The sequence below is a fragment of the Podarcis liolepis genome, assembly GCF_965112155.1.
Source record: "Podarcis liolepis genome assembly, chromosome: 4".
Lineage (NCBI taxonomy): Eukaryota > Metazoa > Chordata > Lepidosauria > Squamata > Lacertidae > Podarcis > Podarcis liolepis.
In genome coordinates this window covers 103,263,012-103,288,990 of record NC_139558.1, presented here as the reverse complement: position 1 = coordinate 103,288,990, position 25,979 = coordinate 103,263,012, and the positions used below count along the sequence as shown (strand labels likewise).

Here is a 25,979-nt window from a genome sequence, read left to right as displayed (position 1 = left end):
AAGCTCCGTGCCTTCAAAGTTTCCCAGGACAGGCTCTTGTCCCACACATCTCCCATTTGCCACTTCCTCCACAATCGGATTGTGCAATGTCTCTTATGCGGCTGCTGAGGTTGCCTGCCAAGCCTACCAGGATCGCTTTGGGCAAAGCAATACTTGCTTCCGGTGTAGGGCGCAACATATAATGATTCCTGGAAAATTCAGAGAGTAAGCAGCAGACTAGGAAGAAGCTGGGATTTCATAGTGCCATTCAGATTAGAAACTTCGGAAAGATTAGAAAACTTCTGTACTGCTGTCATCTTGGCTGGCAGTTGGCCAAAAGATTCAGCGTTCACTACTGTCCCCCTAAGAGGAGAGCTTTCTTCCCCATCGGTGATGGGGATGCACATAGAACGTGTTTGTTGATGGCTTGACCCATGTATCTTCTCCACCTTCAATGGCCATGAGACACCATGGTCTTTCCCTTACTGAACAGCCTTAGGACGCTTTCACGTATCTCTTTTGTCTTCACACCATAAACAATGGGGTTCATCATGGGGGGCAGAAGAAGGTAGAGGTTGGCCATAATAATGTGAACGTGAGGAGCAACGCTGTGTCCCCCAAAGCGGTGTGCAAAGAATGTGAAGAAGGCCGGAGTGTAAGATATTGTGATGGCGCAAATGTGTGCGGTGCAGGTGCCAAAGGCCTTGCTCCTTGCCTCCTTAGAGGAAAGTCCCACCACCGCCTTCAGGATCATGAAATAAGACACTGTGATGCAGAAGATGTCGAAGCCCCCTATCAGCAGGGCTACCGTCAGGCCATAGATGGCGTCCACGTGGATACTGCCGCAGGCCAGCTTCACCACCGCCATGTGGTCACAGTAAGTGTGAGCAATGACGTTGGTGTTGCAATATTGCATCTTCCTGACCAGGAAAGGGAAAGGGAGGATGAGAACGGCGCCCCTGATGAAGGTCGCTAGCCCCACCTTCAGAATCAAGGGGTTGGTCAGAATGGTGGCATACCTCAGTGGGTAGCAGATGGCCACAAATCTGTCCAGAGCCATAAGCATGAGGACGCCAGACTCCATCCCAGTGAAGGTGTGGACAATGTACATCTGGACCAGGCAGGAGTTGAAGTCGATCTCTTTGAGGTTGAGCCAGAAGATGCAGAACGCTTTGGGCATGGTAGATGTTCCCATCACTATGTCTGTGATGGAGAGCATGCAGAGGAAGAAGTACATGGGTCTGTGAAGGGCCTCCTCAGTCCAGATGATGTACAGGAGCCCACAGTTCCCCACCATGCCAATGAGATACATGGAAAAAAATGGGAAGGAGATCCAAAGGTGAGCATGTTCCAGGCCTGGGATCCCGTTCAAGATGAACTCCAAGAGAGGCTTACCTGTCCCATTGGTGGCTGCCATGTTGGAAAGAGAAAAATCATCTGGAGATCTAAAGTTAATAAAACACAGGAAGAAATCCATTAAAATGTTTTCAGCCATGGACATTTCATAAAGTAGCTCTTGAGCTGAATAGTGTATGGTATTAAAAACGGGATTTTTAAATATAAAATATTTGTTTTTAAAAATATTTATATACCCCTTCAGTTAACCACCAATTTACCGTTTTCAAAACTCCTCCTCTCTTTTATCCTTTGGAATGCATGAATGAAAACTTTGTAAAGTGGTACTTTGGTTCTCAAACTTAATCCGTTCTGAAAGTTCCAAAACCAAAGCATTCCAAAACCAAGGCGTGCTTTCCCATAGAAAGTAATGCAAAACGAATTAATCCATTCCAGACTTTTAAAAGCAATCCCTAAAACAGCAATTTAACATTAATTTTACTATCTAACAAGACGATTGATCGACAAAATGAAAGCAATAATCAATGTACTGTACTATAAAATAAATAAGACAGAACTGAAGATGATAAAAATTAAAATATTTTTTTCCCTTACCTGCACTGATGATTGTCATTGTTTGGATTTTATCTATTTCCACAGTCACACAATCAATCAATCAATCAGTAGCTGAACTGGGTTTCACACAGTCACAAAAACAAATTAACTGAAAAAGCCTCAAAAACAAAAACGCAAAATAAATAGCAAAAGCGGCAAACTTAATCTGTTCCGGAAGTCCGTTTGACTTCCGAACTGTTTGAAAAGTGCAGTTTCTGATTGGAACAGGTGCCCCGGAAACAATAGCTGGCAATCGCATCGGATGTTCTTTTTTTATATATAAATAATTTTCATTAATTTTCCAGTATACATTTATAATATCCAATCTAAATTTATCACATATTTTCTCTTTTGGACTTCCTTCAGCCTCTCTAACAATCATCCATTAGTCAATTTTTTAATTACACATTTCCTAATTTTTTCCTAATTTCCTAATTTTTATATAGTCGCATCGGATGTTCAGCTTCCGAAAACGTTTGAAAACAGGAACACTTCCTTCTGGGTTTTCCTCATTTGAGAAACCAAGGCATTTGAGTACCAAGGTGTTTGAGAACCGAAGTACCACTGTATTAAAACTATTACATGCCATACTAGGAAATACTGTCAAATCAGATTTTCAAACCCTCTTCCAGGCTGGCCTCAGCTTATTAGGGAGCTCTCAATGAGAAGAACTCCCTGGAAAAGAGAAGACTCCCTGGAAAAGACCCTGATGCTGGGAAAGATGGAGGGCGCAAGGAGAAGGGGATGACAGAGGACGAGGTGGTGGGACAGTGTTCCCGAAGCCACTAACATGAGTTTGACCAAACTGTGGGAGACAGTGGAAGACAGGAGTGCCTGGCGTGCTCTGGTCCAGGGGGTCACAAAGAGGCGGACAAGACTAAACGACTAAACAAAACAACAATGAGAATAGATGAGACACGGCTTGCCTGCGATTTTTGAATCTTTGCCTGCAATGAGCAGAGACGGAAGGGGAAGGACTCACTTCACACTGGGTTACAACCCCTGCACTGATCCTGTGGTCCAGCGACACACAAGGAGCAGCATTCTCATGGCATGTATGCTGAGGTTACTCAACAGTCATTGACAAGGAAAGCACCCCTTGAAAAGCAGGGAAACTGCCATGTTATACCATTGCATTATCAGTTATCAGCATGGTCAAACTTTAAACACTGTTCCATGTGTCAGTTATCTAAAACCCTCCAACTCTAGGCGTCCTCATAAGGGAGCTGGTCCTGGAGGAAGAATTGTGAGAGGAGAGACTCCATCAGGAAAGGCCTCCTTCCACCTGCCTTGCTCCCCCCTCCAGTCCCTGCTTCTCAATGTGTATTGTATTATTTTATGCACCGTGGCTTGCCGTTGTTTTATTGATTATAGTTTAGATATTATTTATTGTAACTGTTGAGTGGACTTCTGTTTAACTTTTATATGTTGATATTATTATGGTGCTGTGGGGTGAGTTCCCGTTGCTCAGTCCCAGCTCCTGCCAACCTAGCAGTTTGAAAGCACATCAAAGTGCAAGTAGATAAATAGGTACCGCTCTGGCGGGAAGGTAAACGGCATTTCCATGTGCTGCTCTGGTTCGCCAGAAGCAGCTTAGTCATGCTGGCCACATGACCCGGAAGCTGTACGCCGGCTCCCTTGGCCAATAAAGAGAAAAGAGCGCCGCAACCCCAGAGTCGGCCACGACTGGACTTAACGGTCAGGGGTCCTTTACCTTTACTTAATGATTGTTGAATGTTACTTTTTTGATGTAGGTTGCCTGTTTTAAAGTTATGTTTTATTATCACATTTTTGTATTGCATCAGTTTGTTATAAGATGTACATTTTTGGTTTCTTCAGCTTGTAAACCGCCTTGAGTATTGTAAGATAGAAAGATGGTATACAAATTAAAAATGATGATGATGATGATCTAAAACTCTCAGTTACTCTTTAGTAACCACCAGTTATATTGAAATTGAACTAAAGTGTGTTATTTTTGGTGCTCAGTTCAGACGTAAGAACCTAAGAAGAGTCAGCTGGAGAAGGCAGCTTGAACCTAAGCCGTGTTGGGCTTTACAGGTCATAAAAAGCCCTTTTAATTGTGCCCAAAATCAGAGCGGTAGAGAGTGGAGCTGTTCTAGCAACGCTCCTTTTAACCAGCCCTGGTGAACCAATGGCTGCAGCTCTTTGAGGCAGTTTTCAAAGGCAGCCCCACCTAGAGCAAGTTCCCATGGTCCAAACAGGATGCAGCCAAAGCATGTGTCACTGTGGCCAAATCAAACATCTCAAGGAACGGGCGCAGTCCATACCCATTTTCAATACATGACATTTCACCATTCCCTGGATTGATCATGCTCAACCTCATGTCCGTCAAGGATATCTCATCTTTTATTCATTTGGAAATAAATCACACCGCCAACATTAAGAGAAGGAAGATCCCTGTGGCCATTCTTAAAAGAAGAGATGGATTTGACCATAGAGAAAACGGTTAACTTACGAAAGCCCAGGAGCTCTCAGGAGCTCTGTTCATCATCAGCTGTCTGCTTGGTTTTTTCCTTTCAGAACAGAATGTGAGACTGTTTATAAACGCCAAAGCTTTATAAATCCCTATGGGTTTTCACTAGGCAAAGAGCAGCCTGTGATTCTATACATAGCCCTCAGATCTCAAGGTAGACCAGAATTCCCTAACTAGAGGATGTTAACCTCTCCGGCATGCTGTTGGAGAACGTGGCAGCCTTTCACAAATGGATCTATGGGAATGGAATTACTGGCAACTGAGGGGCTAACCATGGGAATTAGCATCATCCAAGCATCTCAACCTGAGGAGCAAGAGGCGGCAGTGTGGTGTAGTGGTTAAAGCGTTGGAGACCAGGATTCGAATCCCCCACTCAGACATGAAGCTTGGGCCAGTCACTGCCTCTCAGACTAACCCACCTCACAGGGTTGTTGAGAGGAATAAATTGGGAGGGGTAAAAATGTATATCCTGCCTGGATCTCACTGGAAAGACAAGATGGGACACTGAGGTCCAGCACCGAGGGCCTTCTGGCAATTCCCTCCCCGCAAGAAGCCAAGTTACTGGGAACCAGGCAGAGGGCCTTCTCGGTGGTGGCACCCGCCCTGTGGAACGCTCTCCTATCAGATGTCAAAGAGAACAACAACTATTAGACTTTTAGAAGACATCTGAAGGCAGCCCGGTTTAGGGAAGCTTTTAATGCTTGATGTATTACGGTATTTAAATATTTTGTTGGAAGCCACCCAGAATGGCTGGGGAAGCCCAGACAGATGGGCAGGGTATATCATTATTATTATTATTATTATTATTATTATTATTATTATTATTGTCGGGGTATCACAGAACTGAGAGGGACCCTTGGACTAGGCGGCTGTAGAAAACTAAACTGGTATTATCCTCCAGCCCTCAACATTGCAGACATTAAAGCCAAGCTGAAAGAGGCCTCAGTATCAACAGAATATGGTCAGCATAAAGAGGCTTCTGTAAATTCACCACTTTCGCCCATCAGATCGCCCATCAGATTGCCCATCAGGACCCATTTGAAGGAGTGCCACTGTATTCTGCTCTGGTCAGACCTCACCTGGAGTACTGTGTCCAGTTCTGGGCACCACAGTTCAAGAAGGACACTGACAAACTGGAACGTGTCCAGAGGAGGGCAACCAAAATGGTCAAAGGCCTGGAAACGATGCCTTATGAGGAACGACTAAGGGAGCTGGGCATGTTTAGCCTGGAGAAGAGGAGGTTAAGGGGTGATATGATAGCCATGTTCAAATATATAAAAGGATGTCACATAGAGGAGGGAGAAAGGTTGTTTTCTGCTGCTCCAGAGAAGCGGACACGGAGCAATGGATCCAAACTACAAGAAAGAAGATTCCACCTAAACATTAGGAAGAACTTCCTGACAGTAAGAGCTGTTCAACAGTGGAATTTGCTGCCCAGGAGTGTGGTGGAGTCTCCTACTTTGGAGGTCTTTAAGCAGAGGCTTGACAACCATATGTCAGGAGTGCTCTGAGTGCTCTGATGGTGTTTCCTGCTTGGCAGGGGGTTGGACTCGATGGCCCTTGTGGTCTCTTCCAACTCTATGATTCTATGAGTGCTCCTCCCAGAACACATTTTCTAGGGGAAAATGGTGGAGAAATCCTCTTGAAATTTCAAAAATGGTTTGGGCCTGGAATGTGTGGTGGTGGGTGGATGAAAGAGGAGTGGGCAAGAAGAGGCCTGCTGGACTTGATGGAGCAGAAAAAGGACTTGGGAGGTCTTCAGGGACCCCTCCCAGCTTCATGGCTCCCTGGTTCTATTTGGGGAAGTAGCATATCCTTCATTATTCAGTCTACAGTGGTTCCTCCGGTTGCGAATGGGATCCATTTCGGAATTCCAGCCAGATCCTGAGTTTTTTGCAACGAGAGGAGAAGCGGTAGACCGCTTCTGCGCATGCGCGTGCGTCGGTAGAAGAAGAGAAGAAGAAGAGTTTGGATTTGATATCCCGCTTTATCACTACCCTAAGGAGTCTCAAGGAAGGGACATGGGTGGCGCTGTGTCCCTTCTGACTTGCCGATCCGAAGGTCACGGTTCGAATCTCCGTGGTGGAGTGAGCTCCCGTTGCTCGGTCCCTGCTCCTGCCAACCTAGCAGTTTGAAAGCACACCAGCGCAAGTAGATAAATAGGTACCGCTCCGGAGGGAAGGTAAATGGCGTTTCTGTGCACTGCTCTGGTTCACCAGAAGCGGCTTAGTCATGCTGGCCACATGACCCAGAAGCTGTACGCCGGCTCCCTCGGACAATAAAGCGAGATGAGCGCCGCAACCCCAGAGTCGGCCACGATGCCCATGTAGACCTTGGTAGGTGAGTCTCTGGCTTTGTTCTTCCTCAAGTCTTGGCCTATGATGTCACCTTTGAAATACTTTATTGTCACTTGTACAACTTGTATACAGTGAGATTACACGAGCACCCCCCATTCAGCTCTCTTAGTCTTAATTCCCCACGTTTACTGACGCACACCCACCAAAACCTTTGGCCATCATCCTTGGCCATTGGCTATGCTTGCTGTGACTGATGGGAGTCATAGTTCAACAGCATCTGGAAGGCCAAATGTTCCCCACCCCAGAACTAGGAATTAAGAAGATGCCCTTGTCTTGGCTTCAGAGAATCATCTGAACGCAGCCATTGCAGAAGAGAGTGTAATTCCTTTCCACTTGAGCATCCTTTATGTTTTTAAAACACGGAATCAGGTTGGTATGGTTTTTAATTGTATCTTGAGCAGCGGTTCTCAACCTGTGGGTCCCCAGATGTTGTTGGACTACAACTCCCATCATCCCTGAGCTCTGGCCTTGCTAGCTAGGGCTGATGGGAGTCGTAGTTCAACAACATCTGGGGACCCACAGGTTGCAAAAGGCTGATCTAGAGGAACTTGGTAATATTTGCTACAGTTCACCAAGACAAAGTTGTGGTTTGCTGATGGTTTGTAGGAACTCTTATGGTGGCTGGCAAACCTACAAATAGAGCTCCCTGAAGAACGCACTGGATGAGGCCAATGGCCCCCTAGTCCAGCATCCTGTTCTCACAGTGGCCAACCAGATGCCTCAGTAGGAAGCACCCCAGCAGGACCCTCTTCCCTCCCGTGGTTTCCAACAACTGGTATTCAGAAGCATTTCTGCCTCCGACTGTGGAGGCAAAGCAGAACCATGATGGCTAGAAGCCATTGAGAGCCCTCTCCTCCTTCATAAACTTGTCCAATCCTCTCTTACAGCCATCTAGGTTGGTGGCAATCACTGCCTTCTGTGGAAGTGAGCTCCATCATTTAGTTATGCTTCCTTTCACATAGCTGTTTCATGAGCTTGATGATGACAAAATCGATGCAGTTAATGTTGATGATCTCATGGGCTCTGGGCTGAAGCTGCTGTCCCCCTAGGAGTTTCAGTAGAGAGTATAACTTCCTCCGCTCCCAACTGGCTTGCAGCAGGTTCTCCGCATGTGGCTGCAGAAACCCAAAAGGACACGGCCAGCATCAGAGCACAAGCACAGGCAAAAGTGTGGCCAGGCAGCATCTCCAACAGACCTTGGGAAGGGCAACAACTGAGATGGCCCCAGTTGTCTGCTTGAGAGCATGGGGCAGCTGGAGTTTCGCTGAGGAGCCCATGATAAGGTAACAACAGAGGGGAGCAGAAGGGTGATGCCAGCAGCTGAGGAGGCCACTGAAAACTGGCTCCAAGGAAGGGAGGCAGCTAATGATCCAGACCTCCCTGTTAACATTGCCAGAACTGCTAGCCATTCATGGCAGTTAGGGGTCTAAGTAGACCACAGTTTCTAAGCTCAACATCTCTATTCTGATACAGAACTTAGTGGAAAGGGGTGAACAGCGCCCCTAGCCTGATGGAGGATCTTGATTCTTATAATGACTCTGTAGCTCACAGTATTGTTATTTTTTAAAAAGAAAGTGGTAGAGGAATAAGCTGCACCAGTTTTGTTCTCATTTTCCACCTCTGGGGTGGAGCTCTTAAGAACTGGATGTTCATTCCCAGGGTGAACGTTCCACACATTAGCAATCAATGAAGTTCCTCCTAAACTGCTTGCTCCTAGTTTTGTGGTTAGGCCATACACGTGAAGATATGGAACTGGCCTTACTGATGATTGGTTTTGAAGTATTTCTACCTCAGAGTCAAAGAGAGCTGATGCAGAAGACCAAGTGTTAAAACACTACTGTATGTTCCTAACCTCCTTGGTCTCACCTAACCATAAGCAGCAAGCGTAGTAGCCCTGCCTAACTTCCTTTTCGCCTTAACAGCAGGCTATGAAATGGTTCCGGGAGCCAGGTGGAAGCCATGGCGTGCAACAATCGCTCCAACAGCAACCCCTCCGTTTTCATCCTCATGGGCATTCCTGGCCTGGAAGCTGCTTACTTTTGGATGGCCTTCCCCTTCTGCTCCATGTACTTAGTAGCCTTGCTGGGCAACTTGACCATCCTCTTTGTGGTCAAGAAGGAGCCCAGCCTCCACTTGCCTATGTACTACTTCCTGTGCATGTTGGCCGCCCTCGACTTGGTGCTGTGCTCCTCCACGGTGCCCAAGATCCTGGCCATCTTCTGGTTCCAGTCCCACTCCATTGGCTTCAAGGCCTGTGTCATCCAAATGTTCTTCATCCATGGTTTCTCAGCTGTGGAGTCAGGGGTGCTGCTCGCGATGGCCTTTGACCGCTACGTGGCCATCTGCGCCCCTCTACGCTACACCACCATCCTCACCAGCTCCGTCATTGCCAAGATTGGGTGTGCAGCCTTCGTGAGGGGCATTGGCTTAATGACCCCTTTGACTTGCATGGTGAGCCGTCTACCGTATTATGGGCCCAATGTCATCGGCCATTCCTACTGCGAGCACATGGCCGTGGTCAAGTTGGCTTGTGGAGATATCACACCCAACCACATCTATGGGATCACGGCAGCCACCTTCGTGGTGGGCTCAGACACCATCTTCATTGCTGTCTCCTATGTGCTCATTCTCAGGGCAGTCATGGGGCTCTCCTCTAAGGAGGCCCGACAGAAATCCTTCGGCACTTGCGGCTCCCACATCTGCGTCATCCTGATTTTCTACACTCCTGCCCTTTTCTCCTTTTACACACAACGCTGGGGGCACCACATCCCTGCCCACATCCACATCTTGTTGGCTGACCTCTATGTCCTGGTGCCCCCCATGCTCAACCCTATCATCTATGGCATGAAAACAAAGCAGATTCGGGAGCAAGTACTGAAGCCATTCTACCCGAAAGGAGTCAAGGTTGAGACTTGACTCCAACTGGTGTTAGACCCCCAAAGGATGAGAATCTGCATTTAGATGCCCCTGCCAGGTGGAGCCTCCAAGCTTTGGCTAGCTCAGTTATTAGAAGTATGGTTCAAGTTTCATTATTCTTGTCTCAAGTATACCAAGAAATATCTAAAATAATTAATTTGCCTGTTCAGGCTTCCTCACAACTGTCATTACAGAATATGTGGATGGACAACACATGACAGCTTGTTGAAGAGTTCCTGACATGGATTTTTGCTGCAGCCAGGATTTCAATAGCCCATTAATGGGAAACCTTGAAAAAATCTACATTTGTCATTGTAATGTAAGAACATATGGATTTTGGCCATTGTGGGAAAAATCACACATAAATTGCATGTTTCCCAGGGGGTGGGGGATCCAGAACATTTTTATGTCAGCTGGTGGGATTTTATTCTCTATGCTTCAAACTTCGATGCTCAACATTCGCCATCCATACCAGTTTGGGAAATATGGGTGTCTAGATTTATATTTCTTTCTCTTACTGTTTGTTTGCTTGCTTGCTTGCTTGCTTGCTTGCTTGCTTGCTTGCTTGCTTGCTCTGGGTATGGTATGATGTAATCCCTTGCTACCACACTTTTGGGTTGTTAGTAATGGGGGGGGGGAGGAACAAGAGAGAGAGAGAGAGAGAGAGAGAGAGAAGTGTAGTTCTAAATACTTATTGGTCCCTGTGGGAAGAACGGAGGATGACGGGAGGTTGGATGCAGGTGAGCTGTGCAGGAACAAGCTGGCAAGCATTCTCCAAGCAGGCTGCCGTCTAGCTGTGCAGAGGCTCCTTTTATTAACAGAAGTCAACAATTGGAAACCACTCTGAACATGATACATCTCCATCTAAGCACATTTCCAGCGTTGTCAAATACACGTGTCAGCAGGTGTTTCCCGAAAATGTTTCCCCCGATACTTGATTACATCTGCGTCCCCGGTCATGCTCCAGCCAAGTGTTATGTCTAGTAACCAAATCTGTGAGAGGACAGACGACCAGGGGGAAACCCTGTCTTCTGGCCAAGAGGCTAGAGTTTAGGCAGAGTGGCCGCCAGGCTCCTTGGCACACTGTGTCATGCCAGGTGCGAGGTGTGCCTTAGCACAGGTGGAGCATCTGTTACGATATTGAAGCAATGCAGCCGCGAGCTACTGCTAGCTTGAAAGCAAAACATAATGGGAATGTTGGGACTGTTCTGTGGGAAACAGAGGGGCAGTCAGTTTACAGTGCAGAGAGCACCAGAATTAGCTGAGAGTGTAATATGAGCTGTACAGGAAGTACAGGAGGAGTTTGTCTCTCGGCTGTTGGAGTTTGAAGAAAGCAGTCATGTTTTCTGTAATGCTGCAAAGACAGAAATAAAGGCATGTAAATACGTTTCTGTCTATCTCTTTCCCCTGCCTGGGGGGGGGCAGGAAAGAGTGGTGTGTTCTTCTCACGCTGAGAAGGATCGCCTATCGCGACCTCTGCCTGGATCTTGCCGGGAAAGCAGACAGGGAGGTCAACAGGAGACCAAGCCGGGTGCCTGGGAGAGTTGCCAGTTTCTCCTGATAAAGGCTTGATTTCCGACAGCATCACTCCCAGAGTCCCTGCATCACCTCATAGCTTTCAGCCAAGTATTTGCCTCTCAGGGAACCTATAGACAGAACTATTCAAGCTTATCATAGGATCATCCAACGCTTCCCACATTGCAAGATTTTAACTCCTAACAAAGCTGTCCAAAGTTAGGTGGAATGGATCATCTCAGGAGGTGGTAGACTCTCATTGGAGGTTTTACAACAGAGGTTGGGTGACCATCTCTTCAGGGATTCCTTAGTTGTCATTTCTGCATAGCAGGGGGTTGGACTAGATGGCCCTCCAACTTCATGGTTCTATGATTCTCTGTGTTAAAACAACTGACAAGTTACTTACGAAAGATACATATTTGTGATAAGCTGTAGAATGTCCTGGTTACCTCAGATGGTTGTTGTGTGGATAAAACTGGGAGAGGGAGAGTTATCTATTTCACCTTGAGCTTCCTGGAGGAGGGGGGGAAATGGGATATAAATGTAATGGCTGTTAGGCTTTTCCTCAATAAAAATGGAAACTGTTTTTGAGGTACATTGTAATCTGTGCTTGACTTTATAACCCTTCCGTATTTTAATCTGCCTGCTGTTGAAGTTTTTTACCTGCTGCATTCTGCCATTTGTTGATTAGAGTGTCATGGAATTCTGCCCAATATGCTGATCCAGAGCAGAACTCCAATGTATAGTTAGCAGAGTAAAAACTTAAACACGTTGCAGGATCCCCAAAAAATAGACCAGAGGCAATTTCATCCAGCAAAGCTTTACTGCTACTGAAGGCAGATGAGCATAACGGTCACAAATCCAAAACCTTCGGGATTGGGCCTGCCCATAAGAAATCCAGTTGCAGCAGATTTAACTTACAATAACTTATAATAAGACTAAAACCTTAACACTAAGCATACTATGTACAGAGCACCACACCGGAAGGAAGAGAGAGAGAAAGAGAAAGTGAAACCCAGGCTCCTTCTGGCCTCTTCTTATAGTCAGCAAGACCTTGAGAGAAAGAGATAACAGAACCAGTTTAAACCAACTGTACTCAGCGTCTCTGAAGGAATAACCCAAACAACACACGAACCTTCTGCTTGCTTCTTTCACACAGAGAAACTTCCAGAAACCTCTTGAATGAATTAGAATAGGAAAGATCTCTACACATCAGATCAATACAGTAGTGCCCCGCAAGACGAATGCCTCGCAAGACGGAAAACTCGCTAGACGAAAGAGTTTTCTGTTTTGGAGGTGCTTCGCAAAACGAATCTCCTATGGGCTTGCTTCGCAAGACGAAAATGTCTTGCGAGTTCCTGCGGGTTTTTTTTCTCCCCCCCCCCCTTTTCTAAGCCGCTAAGCCGCTTATCAGCTGATCCGATAAGCTGATAAGCCACTAAAAGGCGCTAATCCGCTAATCTGTCAATGGGCTTGCTTCGCAAGACGAAAAAACCACTAGACGAAGAGAATCACAGAACGGATTCTTTTCGTCTTGCGAGGCACCACTGTACTTTCTGCCCTAAGAAATGCAAACTGACCTAGAGGTTTTTTCCCAGGTGGGGCAGACTGCCCTTAGAGGTCTGTCCCGCAGGCCTGTTCTAAGCTCAATAACTGACTTAGTGATGAAGATTCTCAAAAACATTAGCCACCTCTCCTTCCCCTGTTCCCTTGTCCTTTCCTCAAAGAGAGCCATTATCATGAAAACACCACCATTTCATGAACCTGTTACCAAAAAAAAAAAAAGAGTCAGGCTTTGCTTTTGCAGCTCAACTCCCTCTCAAGGGACCTAAGACCCCACAATGTCCACTGTCAGTCAGAGGAAGTGAATAGAATTGACAACCAGTGAAAGGGAAACAGCTACTTAAGCCCAGTCTTTCTTAATCTGTTGCTACAGACTCACCCTCCCTCCAGCAGCAGAAAGAACAGCTTTGAGCAAAGTGGGGAGCAACTTTTAAAACCTCAGAAAGGGTCCAGCCCCCCCCCATCCTATCAGTATGACCACCTACCCAGAATGTATTTAGAACATCACAAAATGTCATGGAAGGGGGAATTGTTCAAAGAAACTGGAGTATGTGTGATTCCATGATTTCCAAACTTCTCCATCAGGATACTTTGTGAATTGCCTGTCTTGATCCGCCATTCCTATTCAGACACGTTTTATTTACTTCTCCAGACATTTTGACTACCCCTTTCTCCTCCTCCCTTCCAGATCTATTCTTCATGTTCTTCTCCAAATTCCACTCTTTGATAAGCATTGGGGGGTCTTCTATCGATGAGCAACCCCTGCAACCAGTTACAGACCCCTGACACACTCGCAGCCCTTTGACCGAACCCAAAGGGTGCTCATCAATGGTTCCTCTTCATCCTGGAGAAGAGTGACTAGTGGCGTGCCACAGGGTTCTGTCTTGGGCCCGGTCTTATTCAACATCTTTATCAACGACTTGGATGATGGACTCAAGGGCATCCTGATCAAATTTGCAGATGACACCAAACTGGGAGGGGTGGCTAACACCCCAGAGGACAGGATCACACTTCAAAACAACCTTGACAGATTAGAGAACTGGGCAAAAACGAACAAGATGAATTTTAACAGGGAGAAATGTAAAGTATTGCACTTGGGCAAAAAAAATGAGAGGAACAAATACAAGATGGGTGACACCTGGCTTGAGAGCAGTACATGTGAAAAGGATCTAGGAGTCTTGGTTGACCACCAACTTGACATGAGCCAACAGTGTGACGCGGCAGCTATAAAAGCCAATGCAATTCTGGGCTGCATCAATAGGAGTATCGCATCTAGATCAAGGGAAGTAATAGTGCCACTGTATTCTGCTCTGGTCAGACCTCACCTGGAGTACTGTGTCCAGTTCTGGGCACCACAGTTCAAGAAGGACCTAAACATTAGGAAGAACTTCCTGACAGTAAGAGCTGTTCAACAGTGGAATTTGCTGCCAAGGAGTGTGATGGAGTCTCCTTCTTTGGAGGTCTTTAAGCAGAGGCTTGACAACCATATGTCAGGAGTGCTCTGGTGGTGTTTCCTGCTTGGCAGGGGGTTGGACTCGATGGCCCTTGTGGTCTATTCCAACTCTATGATTCTATGGGGGGTTTCTGAGTTTCCTGGTTACATGACTTCGGAGACGGCTGCTAGGGTGAGATATGGGCCAAACAGTTCTCCTGTCCACCTTTTGGTTTACTGTATCATTTGATGTGAGCTTTATCCATAAAACAGACAAAACAATCTCAGCCTTCTGCTGCTTCTTGAAACTTCTTCTCAGTTCTTCTCCGTTTCTGGAGCAAACGATTCTCACACACAGAGAGAGAATATCCAACAGCTTCACATTTGGTGCTGTTTGCACCGTTCCTCCTGGGACCCTGGAGGGGTCTGGCTGGGAAGCAGAACTGAGATGGGGAAGCCCTCAAATCCATCTGCACCACAGCACGGCCAGGCAGCCAGGCTGACCTGCACATGGCTGGTGCACCAATGAGGCCACCATGCTTTACAGGGTGCAGGAGATGCCACTGGTCTCCTCCCACCCCACAGATCCAGGGCCTGAATCAGGGGTGTGGTGGGGGCATCAGCAACACATCTTGCCTTGAGGCCCATATTTTGTTATTCTGTATGTTGTAATTCTGCTAGTTTGCCTTATGATAGAATTGTTTAGTTGTTTATGGGTCCTGTTGATACGATTTTGTAATTTTTGTATATAGTTTTTCTCTGTTTCTTTTTATTACTTTGTACCCCACTCTGGAAGAGAAGACTCCCTGGAAAAGACCCTGATGTTGGGAAAGATGGAGGGCACAAGGAGAAGGGGACGACAGATGACGAGATGGTTGGACAGTGTTCTCGAAGCTACCAGCATGAGTTTGACCAAACTGCGGGAGGCAGTGGAAGACAGAAGTGCCTGGCGTGCTCTGGCCAGGGGGTCACGAAAAGTTGGACACAGCTAAACGACTCAACAACAACCCCACTCTGGGATTGAAAACATTCAACAATGAGTGGGTTATAAATACTGCTATTAAAAAAAAAACACCAGGGCAGAAAGTGGTGTGGTCCCAAGGTACTTCTTCTCCCTCACACCACAGGAAATCCTTTCTCCTTGCTCCCCTCCCTGAAGAGGATGAGTTTGGGGATCGACCAAGTAATAAATACCCTTATAGTGCCTCAGCTGAATGCTATGGCTTTGCATGCAGATGATGGATTCCTGGAGAAGGACAAAAAATCAGGTCACTGCTGCAATTGGTGTGCTAGTCCTAGATGGTGCTCCTATGACCTCATACAACTCAGCTGTTGCCACCTAGAAGACACACCTCAGGAAAGGGCTGCTGGGGGTCAGAACTGCAGGTAGACTAGACAGGGAGACACACAGCATATTCAGCTGAGTGTCTGTTTATCATCTGTGCTCCTGACAAGACAGGGTGCCTAAGGAGTAGAAGAGTGTTCAGCCCTTGTGGTTTTCCGGGAGTTCATATAAAGCAAGGAGGGAAATGTAATTTTGCATGATGGGGTCTTCTTGGCATGGCTCCCTATTGCCAGTTGCAAGCAGAGAACAAGGCCTCCTTTACAGTTATGCCTTCACCTGATCTGGATCTGACTCAGGTAGGTCTGGCGTCAAAGAGCAGCTTAGAGATAATAATAATAATAATAATAATAATAATAATAATAATAATAATAATAATAATTCATATTATTTATACCCCACCCTCCCTGGCCAGAGCTGGGCTCAGGGCAGCTAACACCAATAAAATTACAGTCAAAACATAATGGGGGGGCAATTTAAAATACAGGTTAAAATGCAATTTGAAATGCAGCCTCATTTTAAAGTAGCTGATAAATCAAGACCATAAGGGGAGGGAAACATAAGGGTCAGGCTGAGTCCAAACCAAAGGCCAGGCGGAACAGCTCTGTCTTGCAGGCCCTGCGGAAAGATCTCAAGTCCCGAGAAGAGTCGGTGGAAGAAGATTGGAAGAAATTTAGAGACTATTTACAGAAATATTGTAAAATTAATGAATGTTAGAATGATGTTAGAATGAAGTTAAGTGGTTTAAGCAGCAATGTTTTAAAGGTGTATGAAAAATGGATTATTAACAGGTGAGAACTCAAAGTTACATTATATTAAGTTAAAGGATTAAGATAAAAACAAAGAGGGAAAGAAATTGCTGAATCAACTAATTAAATTTGAATACAAAAAAGGGAGGTGTGAGGAGGTCAGGGAAGCAAGGATGTGAATATATGATATGGAAAGATTGATGTGTTTTCTTTTTAAATGTTTTTTATCTTTTTTTCTGTATTTTGTATTTTTCTTTTTTTCTTTTTGTCTTGTTTTCTATTCTTTTTACTTATGTAATTTTTTTTCTTTGAAAACTTAATAAATTATATATATATATATATATATATATATATATATATATATATATATATATGATCTCAAGTCCCGCAGGGCCCTGGTCTCTTGTGACAGAGCGTTCCACCAGGTTGGAGCAAGTACTGAAAAGGCCCTGGCCCCAGTTGAGATGAGCTATATGACCATCAAATGCACATAGGGAAAAGCGTATTTCAAGCTCAGTGGATGAGGAAGCTTTAAGCAAAGTACATTGTCTTGTTTGTTAGAGGGCCTTCTCGGTGGTGGCGCCCTCCCTGTGCAACGCCCTCCCATCAGATGTCAAGGAGAAAAAGAATTACACACCAGGCAGCCCTGTATCAGGAATTTTGAATGTTAGACATTTTATTATTTTTTATGTTTTGCTGGAAGCTGCCCAGAGCGGCTGGTGAAACCTAGCCAGATGGGAAGGGTATACCAGTAAATGTTGTTGTTGTTTGTTTGTTTGTTTGTTTGTTTGTTTGTTTGTTGTTTTATGTACTTTTGTCCCTTTATATTGTAAACTGCCCTGTGATCCTCAGATGAAAGGTGGCGTAGAAATTTAAGTAATAAATAATAAATAACAAAGTGCCTTACCAAAGTGTAAGCTGAGCAGTCACCGAATTAGAGAAGTCCTCTTGTAGATCAGAAGTTGGTTAAGTTGCTGGAAGCAAAGAGTAGGATTGAACGGACAGAGAGAAGTAGAAAGTGGAGTCCTACTTCAATTAGTACTGGGACCTCTGCTTCCTAACTTGTTCATAAACAGTCTAGAGTCGGGAGTGAGCAGTGAGCAGTGAGGTGGTCAACTTTGCTGACGATAATACATTATTCAGAGTTGTTAAAACAGAATGAGATTGCGATGAGCTCCATAAGAACCTCTCCAAACTGAGTGAATGGGCAGTAAAATGGCAAATGCAGTTCAATGTAAGTAAGTTTAAAGTGATGCATATTGCAGCAAAAGAAAAAGAAAGAAAGAAACCCTTAATTTCACTTTTGTGCTCATGTGGTCTGAACTGGAGGTGGCAGGCCAGGAGAGAGACCTTGAGGTCATAGAAGATATCTCAAGGAAGATGTAGACACAATGGATGATGGCTCTGAAAAAGGCAGATTCCATGCTAGGGATCACTAGGAAAGGCATTCAAAATGAAACTGTCGGCATCATATTGCTGTTACACAAATATATGGTGTGGCTGCATTTGGAATACTGTGTACGGTTTTGGCCACCTCACCCCAAAAAGGATACTGTAGAGTTGAGAAAGGTTCAATAAAAGGTAGCCGAAATAATCAAGGGGGTAGAGTGACTTGCCCTGTGAAGAATGGTTGCAGCATTTGGGACTTTTTAATTTAGAGAAAAGGCAAGCAAGAGCTGACATGATAGAAGTTTATAAAATTATGCATTGCCTGGAGAAAGTGGATAAAGAAAAGCTTTTCTCCCTCAATCATAGCACCAGAACTTGTGGACATCCAAGGAAGCTGAACATTGGAGGATCCAGGAGAGAGAAAAGAAGGGACTTCTTCACGCAGCAAAGAGTTAAACTATGGAACTCACTCCCACCAGAAACCACACACTTGGATGGCTTTAAAAGAGGATTGGATGAATTCATGGAGGATAAGACTACTAACGGCTACCAGTGGGGAAGAGGGCTGCTTGCTGCTTTCTCATTGGGGCAACTAGTTGGCCACTGTGAGAACAAGATGTTGGGCTAGTTGGGCCACTGGCCTGATCCTGTAGACTCTTCTTATGTTCCAGATGTGCTGGCTTTCAATTCCCACCACCCCCAGCCAGCATGGGCACCTGAAGGGCACCAGGTTGGGGAATACTGGCATACTTGTTTGAAGGTGCTCGAGTTCCACTCACTGATTGACTTGTGTACCAGTGAGCCAAGCAGAACTACTAGGGCTCTCCTAGAACTCAGCCCCGGCCAGCAACTGATCCTCGGGGACCCTTGGGGTTGTAGAGAGAGAAGGTGTCAGTAGGAAACCTTCTACAGGGAAAGAGGAGGAAACAGCGTTGCTTCCCTTTGGTGAAGCCAACCTTAAACGCAAATTCTCTTTCTTGGGATTTCATTTTTTGTTAAACTAGAACACCACGCTCAGCTTCATGGATCCAGACAAGTTCAACTCCAGCTCCTCTGCCTTCTTCTTAGTTGGCATCCCTGGGCTAGAAAGTGCCCACTCCTGGATGGGCGCCCTCTTCTGCTCAATGTACTTGATGGCGCTTGCAGGAAACTGCATCCTCCTCCTGACAATCCTCCTGGCTCACACCTTGCACCATCCCATGTTCTACTTCCTGGCCATGTTGGCAATGATTGACCTGGTCATGGCCACATCTGTGGTCCCCAAGATGCTCGGCATCCTCTGGATGGGCTCTCAAGAGATTGGCTTTGATGCTTGCTTCACTCAGATGTTCCTCATCCACGCCACCACAGCTGTGGAGTCAGGAGTCTTGCTGGCCATGGCCTTTGACCGGTACGTCGCCATCTGCCACCCGCTAAGATATGAGACTATCCTGACATCCCAAAGGGTCATGCAGATAGGGCTGGCCATTCTGGCAAGAGGGATCCTCTACATGGTGCCTTTGACCTGGATGTTGAGGCGTCTGCCATACTGTGCTTCCAGAGTGATATCTCATTCCTACTGCGAGCACATGGTGGTCATGAAATTGGCCTGTGCAGATTATTCTGCAAGCAGCACCTACAACTTGGTGGGGACCACCCTCATTGTGGGGACCGACACAGCCTTCATCGCCTTGTCTTACAGACTGATTCTCAGGGTTGTGGGGAAACTTGCTGAGAAAACCGAGCGGCTCAAGTCCTTCAGCACCTGCAGCTCCCACATCTGTGTGATGTTGCTCTACTACATCCCGGGTTTGGCCTCCATTTACATCCAGTGCTTTCCCCAGGCGGTGCCACCACACGTGCAGGTCCTGCTGGCTGATCTGTATCTCAGCCTCCCTCCCATGCTGAACCCCGTCATTTACAGCATCCGGACAAAGCAGGTGCGTGAGGCTCTGTGCAAAGTATTTTCCTTCTTCAAGGGTCCTCTTAGATGAGCAAGAGGATGGAGCAAGAGAAGATTTTTCCAAAGGAGGAAAAAATATTTTTCATTGACAGGCTGAACCCTTTCTCCCTCTGCTCATCAACCCCTCTGCCCTTCCCCCCCACATTAACTCTCTAGAAAGAGGGGGGTTTCCATCATATGTGGTGGACATGCGAAGAGGTGAGGAGATTCTGGGGTCTTATCTATGATGAATTAAAAAAGATTTTGAAATACACCTTCCCTAAAAAACCCGAAGCCTTCCTTTTAGGAATGGTGGGAGACGAGATTAAGAAAGAGGACCAAACCTTATTCCAATACGCAACGGCAGCTGCCAGGATATTGTTGGCGCAGAACTGGAAAACACCTAACATCCCAACAATTAGAGAATGGCAAACCAAATTATTTGAATATATACACCTAGCAATGATGACACAGAAGATCAGGTATCAGAAAAACTCCAAATTTATTAATGATTGGAATAAATTTATCTCATACATGGAAACGAATTTAGGAAACATTGAAATCACAGTAGGCGTAATATAAAACCAGCGATGAAGAGACAAGGGTTGTAAAAGGACACTGCAGAAGATAATAGTGGAATACGGCTCAAACCGTGGTGGGAGGAAGTCAGACTAAAGATATAGTATGTAGTTATTTATGCTATATGTATTTTTTGTTTGTATGTACTTTGTTGTTCTGTTATGTTTGTGGATTAGTTTTAATACTTGTTGGAAAATAATAATAAAAAGATTTATATTTAGAGCTTCCCCTTCCCATGCCATGGGACTATGGAGATTGCTTTTTACCATCATTTCTGAAGCCTTTTCTCTCTTCTGTTCTGCAGTTCTGCTTCGCACCCAATTTCACCACCACCCACATGCCCATGCATCTTCCCCGCTCCTTTCGTGCAACCCACCCTGCATGCAAACCGCCTCCATGGTCTAGTGGTTGAGAGCGGTAGTCTCGTAATCTGGTGAACCGGGTTCGCGTCTCTGCTCCTCCACTTGCAGCTGCTGGGTGACCTTGGGCTAGTCACATTTCTGTGAAGTCTCTCAGCCCCACTCACCTCACAGAGTGTTTGTTGTGGGGGAGGAAGGGAAAGGAGAATGTTAGCTGCTTTGAGACTCCTTAAGGGGAGTGAAAGGCAGGATATCAAGTCCAAACTCCTCCCTCCAATTGTCCTACCCTGTTTACACACACAGATTCCATCATCACCACCTTCACCCCCTGTGAACAGACAAGGAGCATCTCCTTTACAGTACATTTATGATTCAGGAACTACAGAGATAAAGATAAATGGTCTTCCCAAAATTAAGGTTTACGTCCTCTTCAATTCAAACGTATCTCACCGGGGCTTTTTCTCAGCCAGAACTTGCCAGAACTCAGTTATGACACCTCTCAGATGGCCGCCATTGCCATTAAAAGAGAACAAGAGAAGCATTCATGTTGAGTTCCAGCCCCTCTTTTTATAGAAAAATAGCACTGTATCTCACAAAACACAATAGTAAGCTAGGAGGAACTGCAGATATAGGGCGGTATACAAATTTAATAAATAATAGTAACAATAAATAATAAAACAACAGTTCAAAAGACTCAGGTGTGCTATTATTCACTAAGTAAATAAGCTCCATCCCCTACGATTGACTATACTTTATTGTCAAATGTCTTCTTCTTCTTTTGTCCAAACTGAAACATTAATCCAGATGCAAAAGAGAGAGAGAGAGAAGGGGGAAACAAGGAAGGAAGGAAGGAAACAAGGAAACAAGGAAGGAAGGAAGGAAGGAAGGAAGGAAGGAAGGGAGAGAGAGAGAGAGAGAGAGAGAGAGAGAGACTTAAGAAGCTATACTTAAACTATGCTTCCAATGGTTAGTAAGCTCACAGCTCCAGCAGGACCCCCCTCTTTGCTCCTCAACAATCTCAAGGATCAACCTGAGAGATGCTGTTGCCTTGCTGGCCCAGGATTCTGAAGAGGAGAGCTTATGTTTCTCAGAAGGCAATAGGTGTTCCCCAATAGCGGTCTCCGAAGATGACCAAAGCCTGTGGGCCGATGGAGGTTGCAGTAGAGGCCTCCTCCAGCTCTCTGGATCCCAAACAGATACAGAAAAGCACAGGCTTTGTTCATCAGCTCACCAGAGGTCAAGTGCAGCAAACCTGATTCCTCATTCCTTGGAATCAGCAATCTGTTTAATGAGCATCTAGCCTGATTTGTTTGCAGGGAGATTAGACAATGACCAGGGCCGGCTCAAGCATGAAGCAGTTGCCACAGGCAACAAATTCTGAGGGGCAGAAAGTGGCTACAAATGTGTGCCATGTGGTCTCCCTGCAGCCCCGAAGCTAGCCTGTTACTATTGGGGTCAGTGAAGGACTGTCCTATTCCGGTGGTCAAGTAAGAGTCAACTACTACTCTGGTCCAATTCTGTGCACAGAATAGGCAATGCATCTGCTTGTCCTTTGTGTTGGGCAGCAAAATTGCTTGGGCTACTCCTGGTGATGGCAGATACTCAATGAACATTGAATGAGACTTAAATGGCTCAGGACCACAATACCTCCAGGACCGCCTTTCTCCATATGAGGCTCTTCTTCATGTGCGTCCTCTGTGAGACGTCTGGTGGGTGGCAACACAAGAACACGGCAAGTTCTCACCTGGTGCCTTCATTGCAAATCTTTAGGCAACAGGCAAAAACATTTCTTATTAGCCATGCCTTTGGCTGGTTAATATTATATGGCTTCCTAAATGTGTTTGTTGAGCTAGCAAAAGAGTAGATAGAGTGGATCGTTTGGCTGGAAGTTAGAAGAGGATATTTCCCCCAGGAGGCCACATGAACTTCACGCAACAGTGATGGATCCAGAAGTACCCCAAAGCTATGGACTTGCTTCTTCAGAGGGAACATATCCCCATCAAGAGCAGACCGCCTCCCACTCATCCTGTCTAGAGAACCACTGGACAATAGTAGTATCTCAGTCTTATTTGGACTGAGCTTCAGTTTATTGAGTTTCTCCTTTATTAACTGACCAATAACCCTTTGACAAGGAGTATGCTACTAGAAAACCTGCTGCACACACAAACTCCTCACCGCTGTAAACGATAGTGAGGTCAAAGGCAGCTGGGACAGAGTGAAGAGGAAGGCGATATGGGTAATGAAGGATTTTACGTTCCAAAATTACGCCAAACTGGAGGCCCAGGGGAGTCACATGTGAATGAGGTAACACGCAACATACTGTATGTGCATTTAAGCATGGCAGGGAAGGCAAGGAACATTTATTGCAGATATTAATATTGCACAGTTTGAAGCGACTGGATGCATAAAAACTGACTCCTTTGGAATGAAGCATTGCCCAGACTCATTAGAGTGTTCAAACCTTTGCTTGCAGAACTTTCTTCAAAACAGAAGAAAAACATCAAAGATACATCCAAGTACTTCCATACAATATATTGTGCAGGTCCAGCACAGGTTCATCTTCTTAGAAATAAAATAAATATGATGTAAGGTTAAACACTCATGTGTTAGCTAGCAGAAAACAGCAATTGTTAATTATGAATCAATCAAGGAGCTCAGAGACTACTTCTTGCTGTTCTATAGCTTCAGTGGAATCGCCCACTTAAACCCTTTCAGCAAAACACATTAGTATTCTTCATTTCAGTGTCAATTAAGCAATTATACTTAACACCAATAATGTGGGTCAGCCTTTTATATTCTATGACTGATTCTTAGTATATGCAAGTGGTATTGGTAAGAGACTCCCCCTCTAGAGCTAGTTCAGAAACTCTACAGATGTGCTTTCTCCTTGCATTTGATTTGAGCCACAAATCACCCTGAGGCTCACATCAGGCCTTTAGCTCGTCTCCGGGACCAAGACAGCATCTTAGCCAGTTTCCTTTGGATCTCTTTTGTCCGGATGGCATACACAATGGGATTCAAGACGGGAGGAAAGATGAGATAGAAGTTGGCCAGGAGGATGTGAGCTGCAGGAGCCACATTGTGCCCAAACCGGTGAGTCAAAGATGAAACTGCTATGGGGATGTAAAAGGCCAAGATGGCGGTGATGTGTGAGGTGCAAGTGCTGAAGGTCTTAAGACGGGCCTCCGTGGTGGACAAGCTCATCACCGCCCGGAAGATGAGGACGTAGGACACCCCGATGCACAGGGAGTCAACAATGAGCACCAGGAAGCCAATGGCCATGCCGTAGATGTTGTTGATGGAGATGTCCTCGCAGGAGAGCATCACCACAGCCATGTGCTCGCAGTAGGAGTGTGCAATGATGTTGGTGTGGTAGTAGGTGTATCGATGGGCGAGAAGAGGCAGTGGAGCGATGTATAGGAAGCCTCGCAGAGCAGCGGCCAGTCCGATCTTGGCTACCACCGAGTGGGTCAGGATGGTCCTGTGCCTCAAGGGGGTGCATATGGCCACGTAGCGGTCAAAAGCCATCGCCAGGAAGATCCCAGATTCAATGGTGGCAAAAGAGTGGATGACAAACATCTGGAGGAGGCAGGAGTGGAAGGCAATGTCCTTGTTGTCCAACCAGAAGATGCTGAGCAGCTTGGGCATGGTGGAAGAGGAGAGGACCAAGTCGATGATGGCCAACATGGAGAGGAAGAGGTACATGGGCTCGTGGAGGCTGGGCTCGGCCCGGATGATGAAGAGGATAGTGCAGTTGCCCACCACGGCCATGACGTACATGGAGCAGAAAGGGATGGAGATCCAGACATGGGCAGCTTCCAGCTGAGGGATGCCCGTGAGGGAGAAGGTGGACGGGCTGACACAGGCATTGTAGAAGGCCGGCATCTTACCAATGCGCCACGGGAGGGACCATCATACCATGTGACTGGAAACAAATCAGGGGATAATTCCTATTATGCTACTTAATGCATTTTCTCTTTGAAGACCCTGAAATTTCAGGTGTCCTCTCAAGAGCAGAGCAGGTCAGGCTGCCAATGTTCTGTGGAACAATTGGACCTGCTGAGATGTGGGAGGTACCCACCATTTGTAGTATTCTAGAAGCAACTGAAGGCATAAAATCCCAGAATTGTAGAGATAGGAGGGGATCCCAGGGTCATCTAGTCCAACCCCCAGCAATGCAGGAATCTCAGCTCAAGCATCCATGGCAGATGGCCGTCTGATCTCTGCTTAAAAACCTCCAAGGAAGGAGAGTCCATCACCTTACAAAATGTTTCCCTGGTGTTTACAAGCTTTTCAGTGGAATCATAGAACTGTAACACTGGAAGGGACCCCAAGGTTCTTCTCTCCCAACCCGCTGCAATGGAGGGATGGGGGATTTGAAAGGGAATTTCAGGAGCACCCATAGCTGAAGATAAAATCTGCTTTCCTTAATAAACTGTTTTCACAAATGCAAGTTTGTACATAACCCAAATATACCGCGAACGTGACATGGGAAAAGGCCTTCTCTATGGTGGCATATCCCATTTAGGGAATGCCCTGGCAGTTACAGGGTGTTCGTGTGCAAAGTGAGTGCTAAAATGTGTGTTCTGTAGGCTGTTGATCCAACAATTTATTTTATCTGCTCTCGTTTTATTGAATTGCTGCATTTATGAATGCCTGGCATGGTTTTAAACTGTTTGTGGTACCCTGGCCTCGGGTCATTTGCAAGGGAGGACTGCTTAGAATTATTTCAAGTAAATAAATAAAGGCACCTGGAACGAACAGAAGAATGGGCAGGGAACAGAGCGATGGAAGAGTTTCTTCACAGCTGAGTTTACCTGCAGCCTCACCCTTGTCCTGGAAAGAGCATCATCTCAAGTGCTGGTCCAGAGGGTCTTCTGAACCCAGGTTGTGTGGAAAGAGGGGAGCCACTTTGCCCTGTGGCGGCTGAGACTTTGGGAGCAGAAAGCCATGGGAAGTCTGAGAGGAGGAGGAGGAGGAGGAGGAGGAGGAGGAGGAGGAGGAGGAGGAGAAGAAGAAGAAGAAGAAGAAGAAGAAGAAGAAGAAGAAGAAGAAGAAGAAGAAGAAGAAAGCATCAATGGATGACCATCCGTCATGGGTGCTTTAGCTGTGACTCCTACATTTCAGAGGCTTGGACTAAATGACCCTTGAAGTCCCTTCCAACTCTATAATTCTATTATTCTATGACTCAGTGGGTTGCAAGTTCCCCACGCCAAGAAGAGAATAAGAAGAGTTTGGGCTTGATATCCCACCTTTCACTCCCCTTAAGGAGTCCCAAAGCGGCTAACAATCTCCTTTCCCTTCCTCCCCCACAACAAACACTCTGTGAGGTGAGTGGGGCTGAGAGACTTCAGAGAAGTGTGACTGGCCCAAGGTCACCCAGCAGCTGCATGTGGAGGAGAGGAGACGCGAACCCGGTTCACCAGATTACAAG

The 25,979-nt window shown here is 46.0% G+C and overlaps 1 protein-coding gene across 1 annotated transcript; it reads right to left on the bottom strand.

Moving 5' to 3' along the window:
• Positions 1 to 422: 422 nt before the first annotated feature.
• Positions 423 to 24,430, bottom strand: LOC310705814 (uncharacterized protein; the record flags this gene model as incomplete). The annotated part of the gene is made up of 3 exons (XM_083500637.1): positions 423 to 1,573; positions 19,492 to 19,648; positions 23,472 to 24,430. The coding sequence occupies 3 exons, from the start codon at positions 24,428 to 24,430 to the stop codon at positions 431 to 433; spliced, it is 2,259 nt and encodes a 752-aa protein (XP_083356763.1). The 3' UTR covers positions 423 to 430.
• Positions 24,431 to 25,979: the final 1,549 nt, after the last annotated feature.